The sequence below is a fragment of the Lepeophtheirus salmonis genome, chromosome 2 (assembly GCF_016086655.4).
Source record: "Lepeophtheirus salmonis chromosome 2, UVic_Lsal_1.4, whole genome shotgun sequence".
Classification (NCBI taxonomy): Eukaryota; Metazoa; Arthropoda; class Copepoda; order Siphonostomatoida; family Caligidae; genus Lepeophtheirus; species Lepeophtheirus salmonis.
In genome coordinates, this window is record NC_052132.2 from 29,853,307 (window position 1) to 29,878,925 (window position 25,619).

At 30.5% G+C, this 25,619-nt stretch overlaps 2 protein-coding genes across 2 annotated transcripts; both read left to right on the forward strand.

The window, feature by feature from the left end:
- The first annotated feature begins 5,218 nt into the window (after positions 1-5,218).
- Positions 5,219-6,188, forward strand: LOC121113694 (neuronal acetylcholine receptor subunit alpha-10). The gene is made up of 2 exons (XM_040707540.2): positions 5,219-5,576; positions 5,728-6,188. Exons 1-2 carry the CDS (start codon positions 5,248-5,250, stop codon positions 6,113-6,115), a joined length of 717 nt encoding a protein of 238 aa, XP_040563474.1. The 5' UTR covers positions 5,219-5,247; the 3' UTR covers positions 6,116-6,188.
- A 3,659-nt stretch (positions 6,189-9,847) lies between these two features.
- LOC121113693 (neuronal acetylcholine receptor subunit alpha-6) lies at positions 9,848-10,815 on the forward strand. The gene is made up of 2 exons (XM_040707538.2): positions 9,848-10,198; positions 10,352-10,815. Exons 1-2 carry the CDS (start codon positions 9,870-9,872, stop codon positions 10,737-10,739), a joined length of 717 nt encoding a protein of 238 aa, XP_040563472.1. The 5' UTR covers positions 9,848-9,869; the 3' UTR covers positions 10,740-10,815.
- Positions 10,816-25,619: the final 14,804 nt, after the last annotated feature.

Consider the following 25,619-nt stretch of genomic DNA (forward strand, 5'->3'; position numbering starts at 1 on the left):
ATGATTAATGCAGTTCTTGCCGCATATTTCCTTAAACTCAACCGTGTTTGCTATTTTTTAAGTCTATTTAAAGGCTATATTATTCTGTAGTTTTTCTACAAATGCATTTAAATGCTACCCGTCAACTGATATATAAGATGCTATTTTTTTGAGATGTTGAAATATTGTCTTTATTCAAAAATTAAAATTAGATTTTGTTGTTGCTATATAATTACTGCAAATTCTCAAAAAGTGAAGGGCCATTCTTCTTTTGACCCCCCTCGGCCTGGTTTTCCCTACCTACAAATACTATTTTATCATATCTTCTCATTTCAATTAAATTTCATTATGATTTAATTATAATTATCGGTTGAATGGATTTATTAGATGATTGCATGTGGAAAAAAACGTATTTTTAGAAGTATTCAAATTCTATATTCATGTTCATTATAATCCTATTAAAAATAAATGAATCATTAATTATTTATGTAATGATTAATAGTTATAAATTATTTAAAAAACACAAATATGTTTAATAAGCAGGCACTTATTGATACAATCAGTAAGTATTTACCTTCCTACACATGTGTGTGACAAAGTACATCAATGTCTAAAATTCATGTTGCACAAAGGATGGAAAAACCTCTCCAACCCGCAAACAAGGAGTGTTATTTGCATAAGATTTTGATTTCCCCTTCCTGAAACTAACCTCATGATATAAATACAATGGTCATAAATCAACTTGCATATATATTCATGTAAATCCTTAGCATTTTTCATAGTTTTATTTTTTATTTAATGTTGCTATAAGGGGTCTGATGGAGTTGCACTGATTAAGTATATAGTATAACATCTATTCAATCGTCTTTAAGTATATTTTCTTCTCTAGAAACGACGGAGGTGCAAGAATAGTTCATCCCGAGCGCGTTGTCCATTGAGCTGCATCGTACCTAAGCTTCTACCCTCTCAAATATTCTTCCAATTGTTAGGGTTACAAAGTTATTTTTCAAGTTCCTTTTCGTTTACATACCAAACGTGATAAGAAATTAAGACACTATGAAGACTCTAGACTTGAAAGTCAAAGCCCCCGATGAGTAATTTAAAATATATTCAAACCTGTATTAAGAGTTCAGGCAAGATAAACTGGAAAAGGGACAGCTTAATGCAGATTACATCTTAAACCAAGCTTGGTATTGTGTAAAAATTCAAAAGTTGATGGAATCGCAGTAGCTCATGGACAACGCGCTCATTCTTCTCTTAAATGCAATGTGTGTACGGTCGCGCCCAGGTCATTCCTTGAGAAAGAAGTATACTTTATGCATATGGATTTCACTAAAAAATTCCTAGGTTAGATGGTGTAAATTTAATACTATAATGTTTACTGTTACTCAATCAGTACAACTCCATCGAACCAGTTAAAGCAACATTAAAAAATAAATAGGGGGGGGGGGATTAAATCAAGGATAAAATTTACTTCTGGGCAGTCATGCCCCATGGTTAGATATAGAATTGGCGTAAGAGTGCGAGGAGAAGGCGGGAGCGATACATACAATACTTGAATTAAGAACATTGTTCATATCAGCTGCCTGTTATGTGATTTCGAAAATGAATTGTTACTATAAAGAGGAGAACCTTCTACTTTTAAAATAGGATGAATGCATTGAAAATTTTATAATTACATTCATATACATTTATTTTAATATACTTTTTCATAACAATTTATACCAAAGATCGGCGACGATTCTTCTATAGAAGGGAGACATGAACACACCCACAACTCATTAAATAATAAAGAAGAAAGAGCACAACCATCAACCTTTACATCTCCTTTTACCGGAATATACACTCGATTGTATATTCCCAATAAAACATATGTTTAGATAATGGAAGTTCATAACCTGATACGCGTTTATGTAGGTATATCCAAGATTAAGGAAATAAATGTGTTGTTTTTTTTTGTAGTTCCTTTCACAATTTTATTAAAGAAGCGAACTTTTGAATAAAAGAAAAAGAAAAATACTTTGATTAGTTTATAGAATTTGTATTACAAAATTTCCCTATTAAAAGGATTTTTTTTTTCAAACTTAAAATGAGCATGAGAAATAAATATTATATATAGTTGAGTCCTAAATAATTTGCGTGTTCTATTAAAACTCAATCACATTACATAGTTGCCCTTGGAGGATATTACGTCGTGGGAGTGGTCTCCTAACATTTAATATGGTCCATGAGCTGCACTCCACTAGGGCTGTCTAATACTCAAGAGCTGTTTGTACCCTAGATCGTATGTCAGAATCTGAATAATAGTTTTTTGCAATTGACAAACGTCTGCAGCAGCTTCTCCACTGCTCAGCCGATAGATTGAGTCAATCCAGTTATGAAAACGGGTCATGTAGTCGAAGCTACATGTCTCCCAGGGAAGTCCTTAGCCATCTTTTTTCTCAAGAATGAAATTTCCATCCTCAATTGTTTTAGTCCAGTTTAAAACAGTCCGTGACTCATTTTCCCACCTTTAAGCGGATGTAGTCATAGCTGAGAAAACAAAGATTCTTCATCTTGCAGCTATGAAATGAATATCTAATACATATAATACGCCTGTATCTTACACTTAATAAAAAAAAAAAAAAAAATCCTATCTTACACTTAATACAAAAAAAAAACAAAAATCCTATCTTACACTTAAGGCCCAGAAAAAAAAAGTGGATGAACTAATTTTTCATTTATAATTTTAGGAGGAAAAGTTATTGAACTTACAAACTATTTTTGACTCAAACCTAATATAAAGAGAAAATATTAAAAACAGTCAATTCTGTTTTTAACGAGCTGTGTATACTAATGAAATTTGCCATATATTAATTTGAAGATGTAAAATTGTATGTAGGAATCTCGGGGAGCGTAAAAGACTAATAATAAATAGTACACACAAATGAGGTGATGATCACAAATCACATTAAAAATTCGGAATTTTTGTTCATGTGTTAATCAAATTTTGCTTATTCAAGTATATTGAAATAACCGATGAAAAGATTATAAGAACTAAAATAATTATTTTATTAAATTAATTAACCGAAATTTGTTACTTTTTTTCCAAGTCAACCACAAATCTCAACAACAACTGTTGTATATATTCTATTGAGTTAATCATATGTGGCATGGTCTTTGGCCTTGATAGCTGCCATAAGTCGTCTTTTATATCCTCCTTTCAGTTCTTAAGAAATATTTACTTGAATATTTTTCCATTCCTCTGTGTAACTTTCTATTATTTCCTTTTCATTTGAGGAATTTCTGAGATGAACTCTAGACCTCCATTCATGCCAGTAATTCTGAATCGGATAAAGGTCCGTATTTTGTGACTCAAATTTTATTTTGTTTGAGATATGCAGAGGTTAATATAATTGTGTCCTGTGGATCTAACTTCTTCTCTAACCTCGATTTACATCTATTCATGTGTTAAACAAATGTTGTTGTCAAACGTCATAACTCAGCACTCTTTTTTAAGGACATGATTATTTCACTAATTACTTTGGGCACCAATCCCAAAGTCCAAATTTCAGAAAAAGAAGCCGTAAAGAGAGGTGTCATTTCCATATTTATTTTATTGTTAAGGGCGAACCGAAAGTACCGGGAGTTTTGAACTTCTTTTTATGCGTTTGTTTTTATAAGATAATTCATTTTTCAGTTGTAGGATATTCTAATTCTTAGAAAGTCTTGAGCGACTGGTGTCTGCATTAGTAATCAACGATATTAATCATATATTAAAAGCTATTGTGTTATTCGGGATAACTTCTACTTAGGTAAATAATACGGAACAAGAAAAGTCATTGAATGTTGCCATCAGGAGCGTTAAAGCTAATGTGGCACATAAATTAAATGAGAATAGGTTATCACACCATACGATATTCGAGGAATAATGATCTCAGCAATATTCAATGTTTTCCACCAGAATTCCACAGATGCGCGGAACAAATTGGAATTTTGCTGCAAATTTAGTGAATATATATACATCAATCTCTGTCACAGACATTTCAAAACCTCAAGTTTTATCAGGAGACATTATAGAAAACATTACAAAAAAAAAAAAAAATGTCAGTCTGAAGGCATAATATTTGTTGTAAAAAAAATTGTTTGTTTTCCATTATTCTTATTTGAAATAACATTTTTTTATGTCTTATAGCTTTAAAAAAATGTTTCTTAATCAATTTCTTAGTTGGTTCTTATATTATTGTAGTGTCGTTAGGAATATGTGAAGCTTTGTATATATCAGTTTGTGATTGTTTAATTGTTTTTGGTTTTTAAGTCTTCAGAAGGAAATTAATTTTTTAGCTATGATTTTAAATGATGTTTAATACAAATTCAAATTTCCATTTATTTTTTTACATCCAATAATTATAATTATGTTGCAAAAAACAAACCAAAACTAAAAAATGAGAGTTTTTGGTTTTTTTACTCTCCAAAGTTTTGATTTTGTTTTTACACTTAGACAAGTTAAAATAGAAAAAATATTTATCTCTTCTTCAACCTTCTTTGGATTTTTAATGATTTCCCCGTTACTGAGTCTCAGTTTTACAATTTTCCAGGATTTTTTTGTTTAAAGCAAGTTTGTGAACGTTCTCACAACATTCAAGTACGACAACAAAAAATATGATACTCACCCAGAAACTAACTTGTTGCTGCCTTTATGAAATTCAAGCATTTTATGAAACATGTAATTGAGACAAGTGTAAACCATATTGCAAAGTATTAAATTCAATGAAATATTTAAGTTTTCATTAAAATAATTATTCACCTTATCATTGTTATTGATTAAGTTTAATACTTTTGTAAATTTATCTTGAAAAAAAAGGGCAAGAAATGATTAATTTTAGGATTTGAATGGAAAATAGTAGAGGGTTCAATTAATCGAACTCTATAACCAATGATAGATAGATTTTCTTCTGACGGAAATATTTAGAATCTATTAGTTAATCCTATTAATGTAGCATTTGAGAACGACAATAACTAAAATTTTGCTAGACAAATCAGTTAAATAAAGGGCAATCCCAAAATTTAGAAAATTACAAAAGCTTCTCACGCTATGAATTTAAATTATGATTGATTGATTATATTATATATATAACAAGTTCATAAAAAGTTAATTGATTCTAATAAGGATACAATCAATTAAGCAAGTTTTCTCATATGGATGAGCATATGATTAAATTATTTGAATGTACATATAAAAAGCTGTGTCCTGGTAAACAAGAGTCACTAAAAGATTGAGTTGTTAACATGAATAGCAAAATGATTTGTCTTCTCTCATTTTTTTTTCTCGGAGTCTCCTATGGAAGCCCTCAAGGAGAATTAGTAAAGAAACTCTTCGCAGACTATGACCTCTCCGTTCATCCTGGATCTCCAAACTCCATTGGTAAAGTGGAGTTTACAGCCAACCCTCTTTGCATGGATTTATCCCTGGATGGAGTTCTGGAAGGTCGTGTATGGATTCATATGTCTTGGATGGATGATAGACTAGTCTGGAATCCAGAAGATCATAAAGGAATCAATCAATTACGAGTACCAATTAATAAATTATGGAAGCCAGACATTGTGCCATATAACAAGTAAATTTTAAGATCATCTACATCTTTCCTAAAATATATCTTTGTCTCAGGTGTACAGTAAGAATATATAAACTGGGGGGGGTCAAGTGTTGTAAATGGATAAATGCCCTTCTTAGCTGATAATTCTTTTATCTTTTTCTTTTCCTTTTAGAAAGGACATTACAGAAATTCAGGAGGAGTTCAATGCTGTCGTTTACTCGAATGGTAAGGTACTATATGTTCCTGATACAAAGCTTAGACTTTACTGTGACAATGCTAATTTAACCGACGTATGGGCTGTCCATGAATGTAATATAAAGTATGGTTCTTGGACGTTTGATAACAATTTGATGGAATTGGTTGAGATCAAACATCCTGTTGATGTAAGCGAATTTGTGAAATTTTGCCCAATGAAAACATTGGAAGTAATAAAGGAATTGAAGATAAAAATTTATGAGTGCTGCCCCGAGCCCTATGCCTCATTTGATTATACATTGAAACTTCAAAGAAAGTTCTTGAAAACGAATGCTGGACTCATTTACAATCCAAAATGGTATTAAAAGAAAAATGTATTATTCAATTCTAAAGATAAATACTTTTATTGATTGGCAAGTAAAATAAAAATCATATTTATAAGCAATGCTTAAGAAACATTGACTTTTTTCTATGAACACATTTGATAATGTGTTAATATATTTACTGTCTACATCTATTGAGATAGGTTGTGAAGCATACAGTTATATTATGTTGTAGAAAATTCAGAGTATGGATCAAAAAAAGGGATCTGTCAATATTCAAATTAAATTAGATTATTTACTTTTATGTAGATTCTACTCACCTTGTATCTAGTTTTATGTCAGTCTTTATTTATAGGCTTCAGTCAAGTCTTAAGACCGGTTCTTTCAGTCCTTGTGACTGGTCATTTGGACTGTGAGTAGTATAACTTATTAAAAGAAGAAGAAATGAAGGTGAGTGACGTCACTATGGACCGAACTTTATATGTTTATAGGACTGACATGCAAGACTAAACTGGACCAGACCAAGACTCAACTGGACAGGACCGCAGCCTTTAGTACTAAATAAGGATTGGCAGAACACTACTTGTATCCTTTTCTTCTTTAGTTTCAATTTATGTATACATTGTATACAAGTTGAGATATTGTATTTTTATATACAAATTCTACAAGCTACAATATTCGTAAGTTGAATTTCTACATGAATAGGACATGGGAAGATTATACACGTAACGACGTATATATTTTTTAATTCGTAAATATATAAATACAGTCTTTTGTGTGTGTCCTTTTGAGTGCCAATACCGTTCGGCCTAGGAGACTGAAACTTTGTGTGTCTTTTTTGATGGGGGTATTAATTTTTAAGGGGTCTTTTCTTCTCTCATTATTTTTTCCTCGGAGTCTCCTATGGAAGCCCTCAAGGGGAATTAGCAAAGAAAATTTTCGCAGACTATGAACGCTCTGTTCATCCTGGATCTCCAAACTCTATTGGTAAAGTGGAGTTTACAGCCAACCTTCTTTGCATGGATTTATCTCTGGATGGAGTTCTAGAAGGTCGTGTATGGATTCATATGTCTTGGATGGATGATAGACTAGTCTGGAATCTAGAAGATCATAAAGGAATCAATCAATTACGAGTACCAGTTAATAAATTGTGGAAGCCAGACATTGTGCCATATAACAAGTAAATTTTAAGATGATCTACATCTTTCCTAAAATACACTTAAGGGCCTGAAAAAAAAGTTGATGAACTAATTTTTCATTTATAATTTTAGGAAGAAAAGTTATTGAACTTACAAAACTATTTTTGACTCAAACCTAATATAAAGAGCAAATATAAAAACAGTCAATTCTGTTTTTAACGAGCCGTGTATACTAATGAAATTTGCCATATATTAATTTGAAGATGTAAAATTGTAGGAATCTCGGCGAGCATCAAAGATTAATAATAAATAGTACACCTTAATGCGGTCATGATCACAAATCACCTTAAAAAACTCGGAATTTTGGTTCATGTGTTTATCAAATTTTGCTTATTAAAGTATATTGAATTAACGGATGAAAAGATTATAAGAACTAAAATAATTATTTTATTAAATTAATTAACCAAAATTTGTTACTTTTTTTCCAAGTCAACAGAAAATATCAAGAACAATTTTTATTTATATTCTATTGAGTTAATCATATGTGGCATGGTCTTTGGCCTTGATAGCTGCCATAAGTCGTCTTTTATATCCTCCTTTCAGTTCTTAAGAAATATTTACTTGAATATTTTTCCATTCCTCTGTGTAACTTTCTATTATTTCCTTTTCATTAGAGGAATATCTGAGATGAACTCTAAACCTCCATTCCTGCGAGAATTCTGACATGGATTAAGGTCTGTATTTTGTGACTCAAATTAAATTTTGTTTGAGATATGCTAAGGTTAATATAATTGTGTCCTTTGGATCTAACTTCTTCTCTAACCTCAATTTACATCTATTCATGTGTTAAACAAATGTTGTTGTCAAACGTCATAACTCAGCACTCTTTTTTAAAGACATGATTATTTCACTAACTACTTTGGCACCAACCCCAAAGTCCAAATTTCAGAAGAAGAAGCCGTAAAGAGAGGTGTCATTTCCATATTTATTTTATTGTAAAGGACTAACCGAAAGTACCGGGAGTTCTGAACTTATTTTTATGCGTTCGTTCTTATAAGATAATTCATTTTTCAGTTGTAGGATATTCTAATTCTTAGAAAGTCTTGAGCGACTTGTGTCTGCATTAGTAATCAACGATATTAATCATATATTAAAAGCTATTGTGTTATTTGGGATAACTTCTACTTAGGTAAATAATACAGAACAAGAAAAGTCATTGAATGTTGCCATCAGGAGCGTTAAAGCTAATGTGGCACATAAATTAAATGAGAATAGGTTATCACACCATACGATATTCGAGGAATAATGATCTCAGCAATATTCAATGTTTTCCACCAGAATTCCACAGATGCGCGGCACAAATTGGAATTTTGCTGCAAATTTAGTGAATATATATACATCAATCTCTGTCACAGACATTTCAAAACCTCAAGTTTTATCAGGAGACATTATAGAAAACATTACAAAAAAAAAAATGTAAATCTGAAGGCATAATATTTGTTGTAAAAAAATTGTTTGTTTTCCATTATTCTTATTTGAAATAACATTTTTTTATGTCTTATAGCTTTAAAAAAATGTTTCTTAATCAATTTCTTAGTTGGTTCTTATATTATTGTAGTGTCGTTAGGAATATGTGAAGCTTTGTATATATCAGTTTGTGATTGTTTAATTGCTTTTGGTTTTTAGTCTTTAGAAGGAAATTAACTTTTTAGCTATGATGTTAAATGATGTTTAATACAAATTCAAATTTCCATTTATTTTTTTACATCCAATAATTATAATTATGTTGCAAAAAACAAACCAAAACAAAAAAATGAGAGTTTTTGGTTTTTTTACTCTCCAAAGTTTTGATTTTGTTTTTACACTTAGACAAGTTAAAATAGAAAAAATATTTATCTCTTCTTCAACCTTCTTTGGATTTTTAATGATTTCCCCGTTACTGAGTCTCAGTTTTACAATTTTCCAGGATTTTTTTGTTTAAAGCAAGTTTGTGAACGTTCTCACAACATTCAAGTACGACAACAAAAAATATGATACTCACCCAGAAACTAACTTGTTGCTGCCTTTATGAAATTCAAGCATTTTATGAAACATGTAATTGAGACAAGTGTAAACCATATTGAAAAGTATTAAATTCAATGAAATATTTAAGTTTTCATTAAAATAATTATTCACCTTATCATTGTTATTGATTAAGTTTAATACTTTTGTAAATTTATCTTGAAAAAAAAGGGCAAGAAATGATTAATTTTAGGATTTGAATGGAAAATAGTAGAGGGTTCAATTAATCGAACTCTATAACCAATGATAGATAGATTTTCTTCTGACGGAAATATTTAGAATCTATTAGTTAATCCTATTAATGTAGCATTTGAGAACGACAATAACTAAAATTTTGCTAGACAAATCAGTTAAATAAAGGGCAATCCCAAAATTTAGAAAATTACAAAAGCTTCTCACGCTATGAATTTAAATTATGATTGATTGATTCTATTGTATATATAGCAAGTTTATAAAAAGTTAATTGATTCTAATAAGGATACAATCAATTAAGCAAGTTTTCTCATATGGATGAGCATATGATTAAATTATTTGAATGTACATATAAAAAGCTGTGTCCTGGTAAACAAGAGTCACTAAAAGATTGAGTTGTTAACATGAATAGCAAAATGATTTGTCTTCTCTCATTATTTTTTCTCGGAGTCTCCTATGGAAGCCCTCAAGGAGAATTAGTAAAGAAACTCTTCTCGGACTATGACCTCTCCGTTCATCCTGGATCTCCAAACTCCATTGGTAAAGTGGAGTTTACAGCCAACCCTCTTTGCATGGATTTATCCCTGGATGGAGTTCTGGAAGGTCGTGTATGGATTCATATGTCTTGGATGGATGATAGACTAGTCTGGAATCCAGAAGATCATAAAGGAATCAATCAATTACGAGTACCAATTAATAAATTATGGAAGCCAGACATTGTGCCATATATCAAGTAAATTTTAAGATCATCTACATCTTTCCTAAAATATATCTTTGTCTCAGGTGTACAGTAAGAATATTTAAACTGGGGGGGGGGTCAAGTGTTGTAAATGGATAAATGCCCTTCTTAGCTGATAATTCTTTTATCTTTTTCTTTTCCTTTTAGAAAGGACATTACAGAAATTCAGGAGGAGTTCAATGCTGTCGTTTACTCGAATGGTAAGGTACTATATGTTCCTGATACAAAGCTTAGACTTTACTGTGACAATGCTAATTTAACCGACGTATGGGCTGTCCATGAATGTAATATAAAGTATGGTTCTTGGACGTTTGATAACAATTTGATGGAATTGGTTGAGATCAAACATCCTGTTGATGTAAGCGAATTTGTGAAATTTTGCCCAATGAAAACATTGGAAGTAATAAAGGAATTGAAGATTAAAGCTTATGTGTGCTGTCCCGAGCACTATGCCTCATTTGATTATACATTGAAACTTCAAAGAAAGTTCTTGAAAACGGATGCTGGACTCATTTACAATCCAAAATTGTATTAAAAGAAAAATGTATTATTTAATTATAATGATAAATACTTTTATTGATTGGCAAATAAAATAAAAATCATATTTATAAGCAATGCTTAAGAAACAATGACATTTTTCTATGAACACATTTGATAATGTGTTAATATATTTACTGTCTACATCTATTGAGATAGGTTGTGAAGCATACAGTTATATTATGTTGTAGAAAATTCAGAGTATCGATCAAAAAAAGGGATCTGTCAATATTCAAATTAAATTAGATTATTTACTTTTATGTACATTCTACTCACCTTGTATCTAGTTTTATGTCAGTCTTTATTTATGGGCTTCAGTCAAGTCTTAAACCCGGTTCTTTCAGTCCTTGTGACTGGTCATTTGGACTGTGAGTAGTATAACTTATTAAAAGAAGAAGAAATGAAGGTGAGTGACGTCACTATGGACCGAACTTTATATGTTTATAGGACTGATATGCAAGACTAAACTGGACCAGACCAAGACTCAACTGGACAGGACCGCAGCCTTTAGTACTAAATAAGGATTGGCAGAACACTACTTGTATCCTTTTCTTCTTTAGTTTCAATTTATGTATACATTGTATACAAGTTGAGATATTGTATTTGTATATACAAATTCTACAAGCTACAATATTCGTAAGTTGAATTTCCACATGATAGGACATGGGAAGATTGTACACGTAACGACGTATTTACTTTTTAATTCGTAAATATATAAAATACAGTCTTTTGTGTGTGTCCTTTTGAGTGCCCACACCGTTCGCCCTAGGAGACTGAAACTTTGAGTAGGTGCCTTTTTTGAGGGGGGTATTAATTTTTAAGGGGGATTATTTAATAGCCAACACAAAAAATGATTTTTGGAGCTCAAGGAGACTAGATAAGGTGTACAGTTATTATTAAAAAGTGATTGGCGTCCCAAAAACAACTAAACAATCAATTAGATTCTAAATTTACTCAAAATCAAATTGTTTATGTTAAAAAAAAGAAACGCTGAAAATTTCAATTTCGTATTTTTCCGGTGCAAAAAAAAAAGAAGATTTTTATTCAATTTTGGATTCGTAGATAAAATAAAGCTTGAGAAATTTGTCTGGAAATTTGTTTGCATATAAATTTGATAAATAAAAAATGATGTTTCACTGAAATATCTGTAATTTTCTTTTCTTTTTTCTCTCATCAAACTTAATTTTCAAGTTTGAGGAAGAAGTCCTAGAAGACAATGCATTTTGGATTTACAATTTTAAATTCAAAAATTAAAAAAAGTAGTATTTTCAATTTCCAGAACACTTTTTTTCATTAATTATGCAATATTTGTAAAAAATGAACTATTTATCGAGGGTTAACCTTTCGTCAATATTTTTTATTTATGCAAGTACGAAAAAAATCTTGGTAAGTTTGGTTTTTTAAAATGCCAATAAATTCTATTTATTAATTTTTTTTTGCAAAATTAATGCAAATAGTTTTTTCCATTTTTTTTTGTAAATTTCGATTTGGTAGTTTTTTGACAAAAATAAAAGTTGGATTTATCATTTGGTAAAATTTTTTTATGGATATATGGAGTTATATTATTTGAAATTACAACACAACTTTAGAAAAAAAAATCTTAATACCACATTTCATATTATATTATATTATATATTATGCTCTCCTGTACCGAAGTAAACTAATTATTTAGAAAAATTAACATGAACCATTCTCCATACTATTTCCTGCTCCCTCCTTGAACAAAGCAACTCCATGTAACCCTTTGCTAGTTTATTTATAATTACTCTGAAAATTGTGATATTATAAACACAAGTCCCACTCTGCACTAGCAAGATCATAGGACGGAATCTCCCCTTCGAGTATTATCATGATTTACACTTATAAATAGGGCTTTAAATCCTAAGCATTTTAATGTACAAGTGTTGTTGTTGTTGGAAACCTGGAGAGTGTATTTTTATTTTCGAAAGCTGTTATCATTCCTTTTAATTTTGGAGAAGAATTTATCAAAGTATTAAATGTGAGAGCTAATGACAGACGGAGAGAGACTATAATGATTTTCTGTGAAATTATAAATGTAAGTCCTTATTAGACAGAGAGTAGAAATGAGGATGGATATAGGAGTAATTCCTGCTTATATCTTTACTATATACGGGGTAGGATTAATGTATATTTCCTTCCCAGTATTCATTTAAACATAGTTGGCTATGCAATAACTTTTTTGTCCGCTAGGGGCGTCAAGTAAACTGGAATATTACTCTATAACTAAGTATACAGCCTCCGTGAATGCAATCGTTCAACTGAATTCACTAAGATAATTATGCAAAAGGAAGAAAAAGTTTCATACCTCATGACAGAAACGGATAAACTGGTATTATCTCTCGTATCATAAAAAAAGAACTTATGGTGTAGACTAACAAATAGAAGCAAGACAAGGAACCTACATACTCAAACTAGCACTAACAGGCATGAAGTAAACTGTGGAAGCTCCATCCACGGCTACATTCATTAATCATCATCCACTAAATTTAGGATGCACTCTGGTGTGGCTGTCAATGTTTTTGGTTCCATTAACTCTTGTAATATCTATGTATGATTTCATTGAATTCAATAATAAAATGCACTATTAAATGTACGAGTATATAACATTTTAGATTACAAAATATTTAATAAACCCCTTTGAAATTATTATTAAAATATATTCGGTGAATATTATGCATAATCACATTTATAAATACTTGGATGAATTTAAGTGTATTAAAGGACAATTAAATGTTAATTATTTTTGCACTTTAAGCAGACTCAAATAAGTCGTAATTTTGATAATTGTTTATTTTGGAAAGTACTATATTTTATTTATTAACCTTATGATGCAAATCTGTTGATGCTTTATTTTATCAGTTAGTTTATTTTGTTTCTAATGATCTAATAAGAGAAAATAAATATCACAATCCAGAATAATTTATTAAAAACAATTTCGTTTGATTAAATGATGGAAATATTTAAATTACATTTGAATCAGTTAAAGAGTTTTAACTTTTTCTTTCAGTATTTCTTTTTTATAATTTATGTAATCTTAGAAGGTTATAGAGGTATTACTTGAAGTCATTCTTTGACGCCTGTCTCCTGCTGGCTTCGTGAGTCCTAATTATCCCATCTGTGAGAAATACTGAGAAGAAACTACTGTGACCATTTTAACAGCCCTATCACAACAAGTCTATTATAAATAAATTTCGAATCAATGCACAATGTAATGCAGAAAAGGAGATGGTTATTTAAATCATATGTAGTACACATTGACGATTGCAGTGAGGAAATGAGAGATGGGATCTTCAATGTCTAATTGGGTATAGGTATGGAGAAACAAGTGTTTGAAGAAGACAAGAATTGCTATAAAATGCATTTGTAGAGATGCTACGAAGAAAACAGAGAAGCTCATAAATAGCTAGGAGGAGCTAGTGGAAGTAGGCAATTTTAATTTATAATTAACGAAGAGGTTGATTTAGAAAAGAATGCTTTCCGGTGATAAAGTTCTTTAATCATAGCCACAGTTTAAGATATGAGATGAGTGAATATGACTCTGAGGAAATGGTTAAGTACTCCAAGAATTGTACAGATATCAGGACTGAACAATAACTATTAAGTATAAAAAGTGTATACTAAATAATTAAGTTGGTGTTGACACTCTATATTTGAACACTTACAAGTCTGCATGGTACAAAGTATTTTTTTACTGCAGGATACAGTACACAACGCCCAACGAAGATTTATGGTTGGTCGACAAATGAAATACATTGTTGAAAACTTACAACTTACTTATTTTTAGGATCTTAAGAGCTTATAGGGGGGGGGGATGGGATGTTAAAATTCAATTAAATTTTTGCCCTACTTTTTGGATGTAAAATCATCTATAAAGCACTCTAGAAAAAAACCCCCACAAAATTACTTTTTCACCCAAGATTACGTATTTTCTTTATTCTATTGTCAATGTAAAAAGAAAAAACTCCCTAAAGTCGTAAGTCGTGATCAATAAAACCATTGTATGCTTATAACTATAGTCCTATAAAGTTTTAATTCAATAAAGTATAGTTTAAGGTTATATAAAAGGTCAAAGGTCACAGAAAAGGTCAAGTTCTTCTAAATTTTATTTTAGCGTGTGTAATAGGGTGTCCAGTTTTTAGAGTGACCTGTTAATTCAATCTTCTATTGTATTTTAATGAAAAAATATGTTTGTCAATTTTAACTCCTCATGGGTTTTTTTTTGACTATTTGAAAATGACAATTTTTAACAGCATTTCTCTATTTGTAAGTTGATACAAAGGCATCAATTTGAAAGTTATACTACTGAATTTAAAAAGTTTGAATTTTAATGTTATGTTCTTGAATTTCAAAAGTTTCATTAAAGTTCATTTACTTAAGTGATATATAAGCATATACACAAGTTTTCACCTTAAGTTTAAAAAAATATTTTTCATAAGGATTTAAGAATTGTTAAAAGTGTTTTGTGCTAAGTGAAGTGTTTAGGTGTTTGGATCCTAAATTCGTCCCTTGCTTCGCTAGAAGTGGAATCCTGAGGATTCTTCTCGGTTCCTCCATGTTCCTTTGAGAGGTTTGAAGATGTTTAGAGCTATGGTAAGAAAGTCCAGTTAAATTTTTTACTAAAAGTATAAAAAAACGACAGAGGAAAATTATTTTGCCTCTAGTTACCTACAAGCTCTGAAGAAGAATTTAGTTAATAAAGCCAATAGGTGTAGGTTAATTGTTAATTTGACCTCATCAAAGAATGATCAATACCCCAGGAGACCTTCAAATTTAGAACAGGGTAATATACGGAGAGTGCGTATATGCTCAGGTTCTAAAAATTTGATTTTAATTGATTTGAAGAAAAAAATAGATATAGTAATATCATTTGCAAATGTGGACGACGAATTTGTTATCAGAAAACCAGATGGAGGCATTAATGGTATAATGGGAGAGCGTTAGAGGTCTGAAAGCTCAACAAAGAGACAAATATGGGAACCTTATTATTTATGAAAAATAAATTGAATTCAATCTCCACATGAGGATATCAGTGTTGAAGATATTATTGAGACTTTCAAAGAATTTGGAGAGGTCATGTGTCTTATTAAAGAATGCTATTTTCAAGAAGGAAGACTTAAAAGATTGATGAATGTGAACTATCTCGTAAAGGTGACCCCCACAATTGATATCCTAAGTTTTCTTCCTATAAAGGAATTGAAGACAAGAGTCTCGTATCTTGGCTAAGGTAAATACTACGCTAGATGTTATCAAGGTGGTCATCTTGCAGAAGATTGTTCTAAAAAAATGATTAAATGGCTTGAATATTTGGGATCAATGAAAGTAGAAACTGAAAAAAAGTTGTTTGTAAGGAGCTTGTTGAAGATCTACCTTGTCTTGATAACAGTAGTGAATCCTATGCTCCCGAAAAGGAAAAAAAAATCTTTTAAAAAAAATCTTTAGATTCTTTCTTTTCGTGTAAAAAATTATATCAAATTTTAGTCTCATCCATTCGTGACACTACTATCCTTTTTATTAAAAAAAAGAAAAAGGAAGCGACGATGAGCGAACTACATGATAATATACGGAAAATAATGAAAAAAGGTCCCTTGTTCACTCGCCATTTGACATCGGACATTACAAAATACTTGACAATTTTAGAGATTTCAAAAGAAGAAATGAGGCACAAGTTTGATATTGAACAAAATCCTTTCAAGCCTTTAAAAAACTTAAAAAAGGATAAAGAAACTTATTATTGAGGCAAAAGTATAATAGAATCCAAATCAATTCTGAAACAATTTTATGATAATTTCCAGAGTATCGTTGAATGCCACAGGAATTCTTTTCCAAGATTTAAAAAAATAAAGTCTTGCTATGTGTTCTTGTATGAAAATATTTTATATCATATAACCCACTTTTATAAAGGATAATAGAACATCTGGCCCCTACAAAATTAGAGGAAATTTTTTTACACTATGTTCTGACGCCATAGTCCGTATCTTTTGAAATTTGAGGAGGAGGTGGAACTTAAAGGAAAACTTCCTCCAGTACTAACTCGTGGAAGAATTTCATTGATTCCAAAGAAGGGTGATTGACCGAGCTTAGGTCATTGGATACCTTTAACTATATTAAACGAAGCGTATCGAATATTGGCTAGGGTCTTAGCTAGGCAAATAGAACCGATTTTAAATAAACGTTTATGTACGGAGCAAAAAGGTTTTTTTAAGAGGGAGACGTATCTAAGACATTTCTCGGAAAATTCAGACCGCAATAGTCAACTAGGAAAAGGAATAAGTTTGGAGCTATAATAGCAGTGGATTTCTGTGAAGCATTTGACTCCATCCATCACAATTTTATCTTAAACGCCGTTAACAAATATCTCCCAAGACGATTCTTTAACCCAATTTGACCTCTTCTTTATAACGGATCCTCCACTCTTTCTATAGTCGGACTTAATAGTGATCCCATCTTGTTGGGGAAAAGTTGCCGACAAGGATGCCCTGTTTCTCCATTACTTTTTGTTACTGCTATGGAGCAAATGATTCGTGTAGTGCTACGGAAGTATGGAGGATTTGGCATTTGCTTTACTGGAAAGAAACACCTGTTGGATCTATACGCTGACGACATCATTCTTATGGTGGAGGGAAATGGATATTTAGTTGGTCAGATAAATATGATAATCGATACTTTACTAGCTTTTTTTTAAAAAGAATTACATAAAATTTCTGGAATAAAAATTAATTTAGAGAAAACGTCTATTTTACCCTTAGGCCTTTGGTCTCCTTTGATTCCTTCAAGTAAAATAAATGGTTGTAGCGTCGTGGGAAGGATAAATATATTGGGCATTGAGAGGCAGAGTAACGGAGCTTCAGATACCAATTGGAACATTCTGCTCTGGCAAGCACGAAAATGGTGTAAATCCTGGAGAACGCTTAGACTTCAAAAAAGGGCAGACCTTTCCAAAACTAAAATAATATTTCAAATGATATATGTCACAGCTGTACTCCCATCGATCGGGGAGAGAGCTATCGAGGAAGAAAAAACTGGTTTAACACTTTATTTAGTCGTAAATATCTTACGGCACTGAAAATACCTTGTTCACGGTTAGGCGGAGGCTTGACCTTATTGGAAAATATTTTACTTAGAATATACATGAAAGGTTTTTTTGATATAATTACATAACCTAGTGTGACTTTTTTTTTTGTTTGGAATTTTTTTCTATATATGAAATATGATTAAATGATTAGTATATGATAAGCTATCATAAGAAATTTAGGTCTTTAAATAGGAAATTAATTTTAAACTATAATGTTTATTTATGTTTGCATATATTACGTAAATTTTCTGTTTGTATTTATCCGTTTAAATAAAGAATAATATTAAGCAGAAAAGAAACAAAAGCATCACAGTTTACAACTACATACATTCTATAGTTTGGTGTTAGCAAGGTCATGCAGTACTTGTGGTCATTCAACAATGTGTTTCCTCACTAACAAAAAAAAAGGTATTTTTTTGTGTCAGCTGTTGATGTTTATGTTTCTTTTTTCCTAATCACTATTCTTAACGTTGATTGAATTTTATTTTCGAAAGCTGACATAAAAAAGGAACATTTTTCCAACATAATTTCCTTTTTTGACAATAAAATTGAAAAAAAAAAGAAAGTAGTGGGCCGAACCAGTCAGGGTCCCGGATATGTTACCAATAGAAAATAAGACGGGCCTTGGACCAGAATTCAAAGTACACGTTTACGGTATAAGTAAACTTGTATTATCCGAAAAGATCCAAGATGCGAAGTTGCTTCGAGTACCCGAACTTTTACAAGTCATATAAAAGATCTGAGGGATTTTCAAGATCTTAAAAAGCTTAAAATATTGCTTAATACTTAATCCTAGTTATATATAAAGAAAGATGTTATCGTTATTGGACATACACTTTATATATCTTGATTATTGATTAGAGCTACACCTACATAAATTATTGCATCGCGTATTTCAACAGGCCGTTATCATGCACTTCATTGCCTTTATTATATCATTCAATTTTCCCGCCGGAAAGAAAAAAAAGAAAGAAAAAAAAGAGTTAAAAATTAGTTGATATTTAGCCAATTCTTTCCAAATATGGAACTTATGTTTAATGATTGTTGGGAATTGTTCACAGTTTAAAAGGAGATAATTATAATTCAACCAATCAACGTTCAGAACACTGATTACAAGAAAATATTGACAGTTGACCACAAAATACCATGAATATTTCTGTGTTATAGTGATAAATTTTGTGTTTCTTTTCGGAGGAGAGGCTGTGAGATACAGTATAACTAGATAAAAACGTATTAAATATTATTATAACAACAATTATAATGATAACTAATAATTATATTCTATAATAATAACCTTTGGTTTTTTATTGTTTCAGAATCAGTAAAAATGTAAACGACATCTCGATCCTATTTTAATGAGGGCCGAATTTGGGATAAAATGTTAATTAAGTTTGGGACAAGTATCCGTCAAATTTTGGTTTTGCATCTGAATCCGAATGTTGTGGTACACAAATATTTACGTTTTAAGATCTGAACCAAACCATTTACTAGAAAATGAAGATCCATTCTGTTTTACAGTGGTATTCCTTCAAAGCGAATAACTGTTAAGTTGTTATTGCTGTTAAAATTATTGTAAAAACTATATTAGTTGTAATTTTGGAAATTAAGTTTTAGATGGGGTTATTTTAATTAGAATGGTTTTATGACTACTTTGTTGTAAGTTATATTATATATTTTGTACTTTTTTTTGTGTTTTTTTGTTTTAAGTTGCATTTTTACATTGATGTGGGTCAATTTTTAATGAAAGTATTATTACACATATGGCAAATTGCTTATTAGTTTATAGCTAATGTTAGTTCGATTATAACTCAGTAAGAGGAAAACAATTTGTGTTCTTTTTTTTGGTTAATAATAGAAAAATTATTTAACTTCACCCCAAATAAATATTTTTTTAAAAATATGGTCCACTAAATGCTATATTAATTACCTCTGCCAACGATGTTTTTCCCTCTTTTAATTTGTTTGACTGTTAGTCACAAGGATTACGACTAAAGTTACATATCAATTTTGATCAAACTAACTTAATGTTTTAAAAAACAAAATATCCTATTTAGGAAAAATTACCGTAGGAGGAGTTTTTTACTCTATAAAGTGCTAATTTTAGTTATTTTTGTAATTTCACCACGAGCCTCAGTTAGAAACCACTAACATAGAGACTGACAAACTAATTATATAATATACATCCAGAATAACCAATAAATTTTCAAATAATCAATTTACTAAATAAACTATTACACACAATACCAATACTAACACATTTTTCATAACTTCAGTTTGAAGACTTTGCCCTTAATATTAAATAGTTATGCATAAAGGAATAATTTTAACGTCACATGTCCCAGTTAAAATTATGTCAAGAATCTATAATTTTGAAATTCTGTTCCATGAAACTAAATATTAACATTCTTGTTCCTTAATAGAATTAGAATCATTTTATCATCCGAATGAATTACAAGAGTAACGTTACTTTGGAAATTTGTTTTTATTTTTAAATCTTTTGCTTGTTGAACCCCAGTTCCTTTTTGACAAATTGTGTCTTTATTAAGAGCAAGTTGATCAATAATCTGTTTCATGGCTTGAGCTTTTTCTACTAAAATAAACATAGGTTTCAAAATAGTACATACTAATAGTAAAATAAAACATTTATATTGATTAGAAACGGAATTCTCTTATAAGTTTTTCTTGAACAAAATTTGTTATTTTAAACAAAAAGCTGTAATGTTTTACAATACTATTAAAACGAAAACGTTCTTTTTTTCTAAACAAGTGTAAAATTTCAAAACTTTCCTTTTCTACTTCTACATATTTTTCATATTTAGAGCATAAAAAAATAAGCTCCTCCGATGAGTCCCTCTTGTTCAGTCACTGGTTTTATGGAGGGGGGCAATGCATTTTCCCAGCCCCTGATCTTGGCTGGAAATCCCGTACTCGAAAGAATTTTTACACAATTGATTAAAAAAGGCAATTTAATGACGTATTTCAATGGACTACACCCTAAGGATAAATTATTCTCTTGAACTCCATGTGTGTAGTTTCGATTCTCTGTCGTTCGTCGCGAAGAAAATATACTTAATGTGACAATTCCTAGGTCAGATAGAGTAAATCTAATACCATAATGTTCTCAACTCCATCTCACAATGAAAATTAAAAAAAGACCATACAAATAAATAAGGATATTTCATTTATGTGAAGGACCTATTCTACAACTCCTGAAAACAATAAAAATAATTATAATATTATAAAAAAAAACCATTCGATGAAATATCTAATTAAATAATATTTAAAAACTATTTTTTTGGTTCCTTGCCAACATAGCTTATTTTTAATAATTTAATATTATGATGAAAATGAAATTATTTAAATAAATAGTCCACCAAAACAAAAATACACTAAAGTTTAAGCAAAGAGATCTAATAAACAAAAATTCATTTATCACGCAAAAATATAATAAAAACTTGTCAAAAATATTGAATTGTGGAGTTTGTTTATAAAAAAGACTAAATGCTTTAAAATATGGAAATAAAGTTTCACAGCGGATAGAAACATAGATATTGTTGTGTTAATACTTAAAATATTATAACAAATATATTAATCCAGGCTCGTCGCCAACCCAACGGGTAAAATGAATTTAAGAAGAGGTGACTCCAGACGGTATATAATTTAAAAAGAGTATATTAAATAGTTTAACAAAAATACAAGGGTTAAATTATATCAGAGCTAAGACACGGAGATGTGACTCAACCCACGGTTAAAAAGGGAGTCACAATTTTAAGTATAAACTTGATTGCATAAAATGTTAAAAGGGTACACAATCTTAAAACAAAATATGAAAAGATTGACAAACACTACAGATATCATAGTCTGAGAAACACTGTTTGCATACAAAATATTATGAGCCTTTGTTATAGCTGCGCTAATAACCTTCCCCATTTTCCAGGGTAAAAGGATCAGAAATTATCTTTCTTCATGTTATAAAAAAAAACCAAAATGATCCTTTAAAAGTCTGGAGCGGCTTGAACATGATTGCTTATCTCGCCCTTGATCCTAAAAAAACCACATTTATCTCAGTAAAAAATTTGGACATTACTTCTAGAGTAGTACAAAATATTCTAAATTTTAGCCATTTTTCTAATAAAGATAATATGGAATTTTTTAGACTACTCAAGCCTTTCCTTACAGGGCAATAGAGGTATTTATGAAAAGAGTCCCATGTCAGAATTTAGCAGAATTGTCTAAGGTTTGAAGTACTCAGTAAATAAAATCGATGACGATTTGGCAGTATTTTCTCGTTCGAAGGAAATTCTGTTTATATGATATTTGAATTTACTGTTTTGCCTCGTCCAGACTTTTATATCACAAACATAACCTCTGGTAGGAAATTACCCCTTAATGGACTTGTCAAAAGAGCAGAACAAGTCAAAGACCTCATTAATTATGTTTGCATCCTTTCCGAGTAAGTTTTCAAATTTTCCAGAACCCTTTAAAGAACTCTGTAGTGTACCTCTTTTCGAAAATTATGGGAGATTAGTACTCTTCCGTTCAAAGTTGGCCTATCCAGTTGGATTCAAGAGATTTTCATAAAACATTAAAAGCCATAATTGAAAGGCTATTATATTGCAGATGATTAAGAATTATCTTCACATATTAATTTTTTTCTTGTTTGATTTCAAAAACGATGATGGAGATCATGAGAATCTTTGTTGAAATTTATCCACTATAGGAAGTCACTCGTAAAAATCAATCACTTTGTACATTATATACGTGTTCCCAGCCTGAATTTTGTCCTAGAAGTTAATGTTAAATGTCGCATAATAAAACAAAAACAAGTCTGCCCAATATTTTCTGTGATTTCTTCGAGATTTTTTTCAGCACAGTTGGTCCCATTCCAAGACCCTAATAACTCGATGTTTTCTCTAGTTTTAAAGGTTGACCTTGCCTTTTCAATTAGTCCATGATATTGTCTGAGTATTTCATTTATCTCATTGTTTATTTTTAGTCTACCAATATGAAGAAAAAAACCCATTGAGTAAACGATAAGTTATCTTGAAGTACTTAATTGTTTAAGTACTCCTTGAAAAAATTGCAGTCAAGTCATCCACCTAACAAAGACACTTTGGGTGTGACAAAAGGGCAGAAACCCAATTATCTCACAATTTATGTGAATTTTCTGGATTAATAGGTCGACGCACATAAACAAGAAACAGAGCAGAAGAAAGGTCCCCTTGTGTCTCATCTCCTCTGTTATCAAATATAGATATGATTCGTTTCTATACTAAACTATGGTTCGTGATTTAGTTAGAAGAGCTCCAGCCATCTTGACTATATAATCAACAAATCAACTTTTGAATAAAATTTCAACTATGAACTCGTGAGAGAGTGTATCGAAGTCTTTATCAAAATCAACATTAAAAAAATCATTTGAAAAACAAAAAGAATCCTCATATTATTTCATAAAAAAAGTAAACCAATTAAAAAAAATCCAATTAACATCTAAGTATATAATATTTAATAATAAATTTTAATTCTCTTATAGAATATTTAATTAAGAAGCAATGTAAGGTTGTGCCAAAATCTTTCAAAAATAAAAAAAGTTGTGTCGATTATTTGACTCATTTTTATAAGTAGCTAATATTTTAGAAGCAGGAAGATTAATTTAAATATATTTCATCCCCAATGTATTTTATTTATATTTATTAATTAGATGTATGTCATCCTATTTATTAAACATTCTATAAGAAAATCAAAGTTAAACAAAAATATCAATCAAAATATAATTTTTTTTTTGACAACTCTCTTTTGAAGTTTTAATATAAGGTGTATTATTTAAAGAAGATGGGCTTGACTCAACCAACACTATAAAACATAGATGTTTAGAGGAGCAGTAATATTTAATCGATTTCGTCTCCATTGGATACCTCTTCATAAATAATAATGTAACAATATTCTCAAATTTTCAAACTTTCACAAAAAAAAAAAAAAAAAAAAAAAAATTATAACTAGGGATATTTAAAATAATATGGATGAGTATATGAATATATTAATAACAGAATATTGAAATATATTCCGTTTACATGCAGTGGAACAATGATTTGATGGTTGGATTGGAAAAGTTGGATGATGTGATGGTTTGACACAAATTGATTATGAGAACCATGACAGTTTCGCAGCATTAGAGCTTTTGACAATGGTTGAGAGCTAGGTGTTTTCTCTTCTGCAATCACAAACGCTTTTCAAGCTGGGATCTTCATGAAGATGCTCGGAGTCGAAATAAGGAGGTCGAAACTTTAAAGAAGATGGGCTTGACTCAACCAACACAATAAAACATAGATGTTTAGAGAAGCAGTAACATTTAATCGATTTCGTCTCCATTGGATACCTCTTCAGAAATAATAATATAACAATATTCTTAAATTTTCTAGTGGTTTCTTTAGTTTTAGCTGTAATATAAATATATTAAAAAACAAAACAAAAAAAACGATGCAAATAATGCTAAATTGATTTTGTATGATTACACACATATTGTAGGAACTGTAATCAATATAAACTAATAAATATGTTATTTTTTCGAATGTTTTTTTCTATTTTTAATACCATTAATTTTCATCTATATTCTTATTTTATCCAAAATATGGCTCTAAATTGAAATTATAGTCTAAAAATGTTTTTTTTTTAAAGCTCTAATGGATACACTTAGAGCAGTTTATTGGTTTTATGGTCATTTTGTCAAATTCTAAGGCTTAGATAACAATAAGTAATGCTGAATTATCTAGTAGGCGTTCTAACACCTGCATTTTGTTGTATAGTATTGTACAACTCTGTTAGTATTTTATATAATTGAACGGACGAATAATTATGTAGTACTAATATAATGCAAGTCGTTTTTAAGGACATTCAGGTTGATATATTTTTAGGAAGCGTCTATAACATAAAGTATTCTTTCCTTCTGCATCAATAAAGTAGTATCTTTCATCTTACCGATTGTTAATCATGACTCCAATTGTGTCCCACAGCTTTGTTTTGTATTTTGGATCCTAACGTGATCTCCAGGAATGAGAGGGTTTTGATTTGTAGAGGTGCAATCGTAATGTTTTTTGATTGAGAGGTCTTTCTCTAACTTCCTATCTCTCACCCCCTTAAAATCGGAAGACGACGGTTTAGTTTTATACAATGGGCAATGATTGGAATCGAGTTATTTGAGAGTAGCCAAATACTCATTTGGCTGGACTGAGTCCGTCAGATCTGGTTGTATTTCTCCTTTCCAGGAGCGATGAACGAAATGAATCATAGTCATTTGATTTTTGAGGATCATCTTCATAGATGTGATGGCAACCTTTGCATGCCCTTGGATACGGATGAGTATAAGGATGCAAGCTCATATTTAATGCCTTAATCTTTGCAGAAGTCCCCAAATTCCGTCCGGAGTTGTGGTCCATCGTCAGCTCGAATATGCATTGCATGCCCCCAATCTTCAAACCACGTCAATATGATATCAGTGACTGCCTTAGTTGAAGTCTTTCGTAACTGACTTATGAGAGGCCAACCTGAATAGCAGTCAACGACGACGACATATGTTTTCCCTTTGACCTCGATTAGGGCGTAAGACTGAAAATTGTTGGAGTGATTCTTGGTTAAAATATACTGGGTCAATTTGGGCACCCTCCTCCCATTTGTTCAGCCTTCTACAATATTATTTGGCGCGTAGTCGAAATGAGAGTATGTGCTACTTTTAACTGAAATTTCCTTTTCTTCGATGCCTCTTTCAAGCAGCAGTGGGTTGATGTGTCC

Coding starts and splice junctions, on each gene's coding strand:
- LOC121113694 (XM_040707540.2), top strand. CDS start 5,248: ATGAATAGCAAAATGATTTGTCTTCTCTCATTTTTTTTTCTCGGAGTC. Junction 5,577..5,727: donor GACATTGTGCCATATAACAA/GTAAATTTTAAG, acceptor TTTTCCTTTTAG/AAAGGACATTACAGAAATTC.
- LOC121113693 (XM_040707538.2), top strand. CDS start 9,870: ATGAATAGCAAAATGATTTGTCTTCTCTCATTATTTTTTCTCGGAGTC. Junction 10,199..10,351: donor GACATTGTGCCATATATCAA/GTAAATTTTAAG, acceptor TTTTCCTTTTAG/AAAGGACATTACAGAAATTC.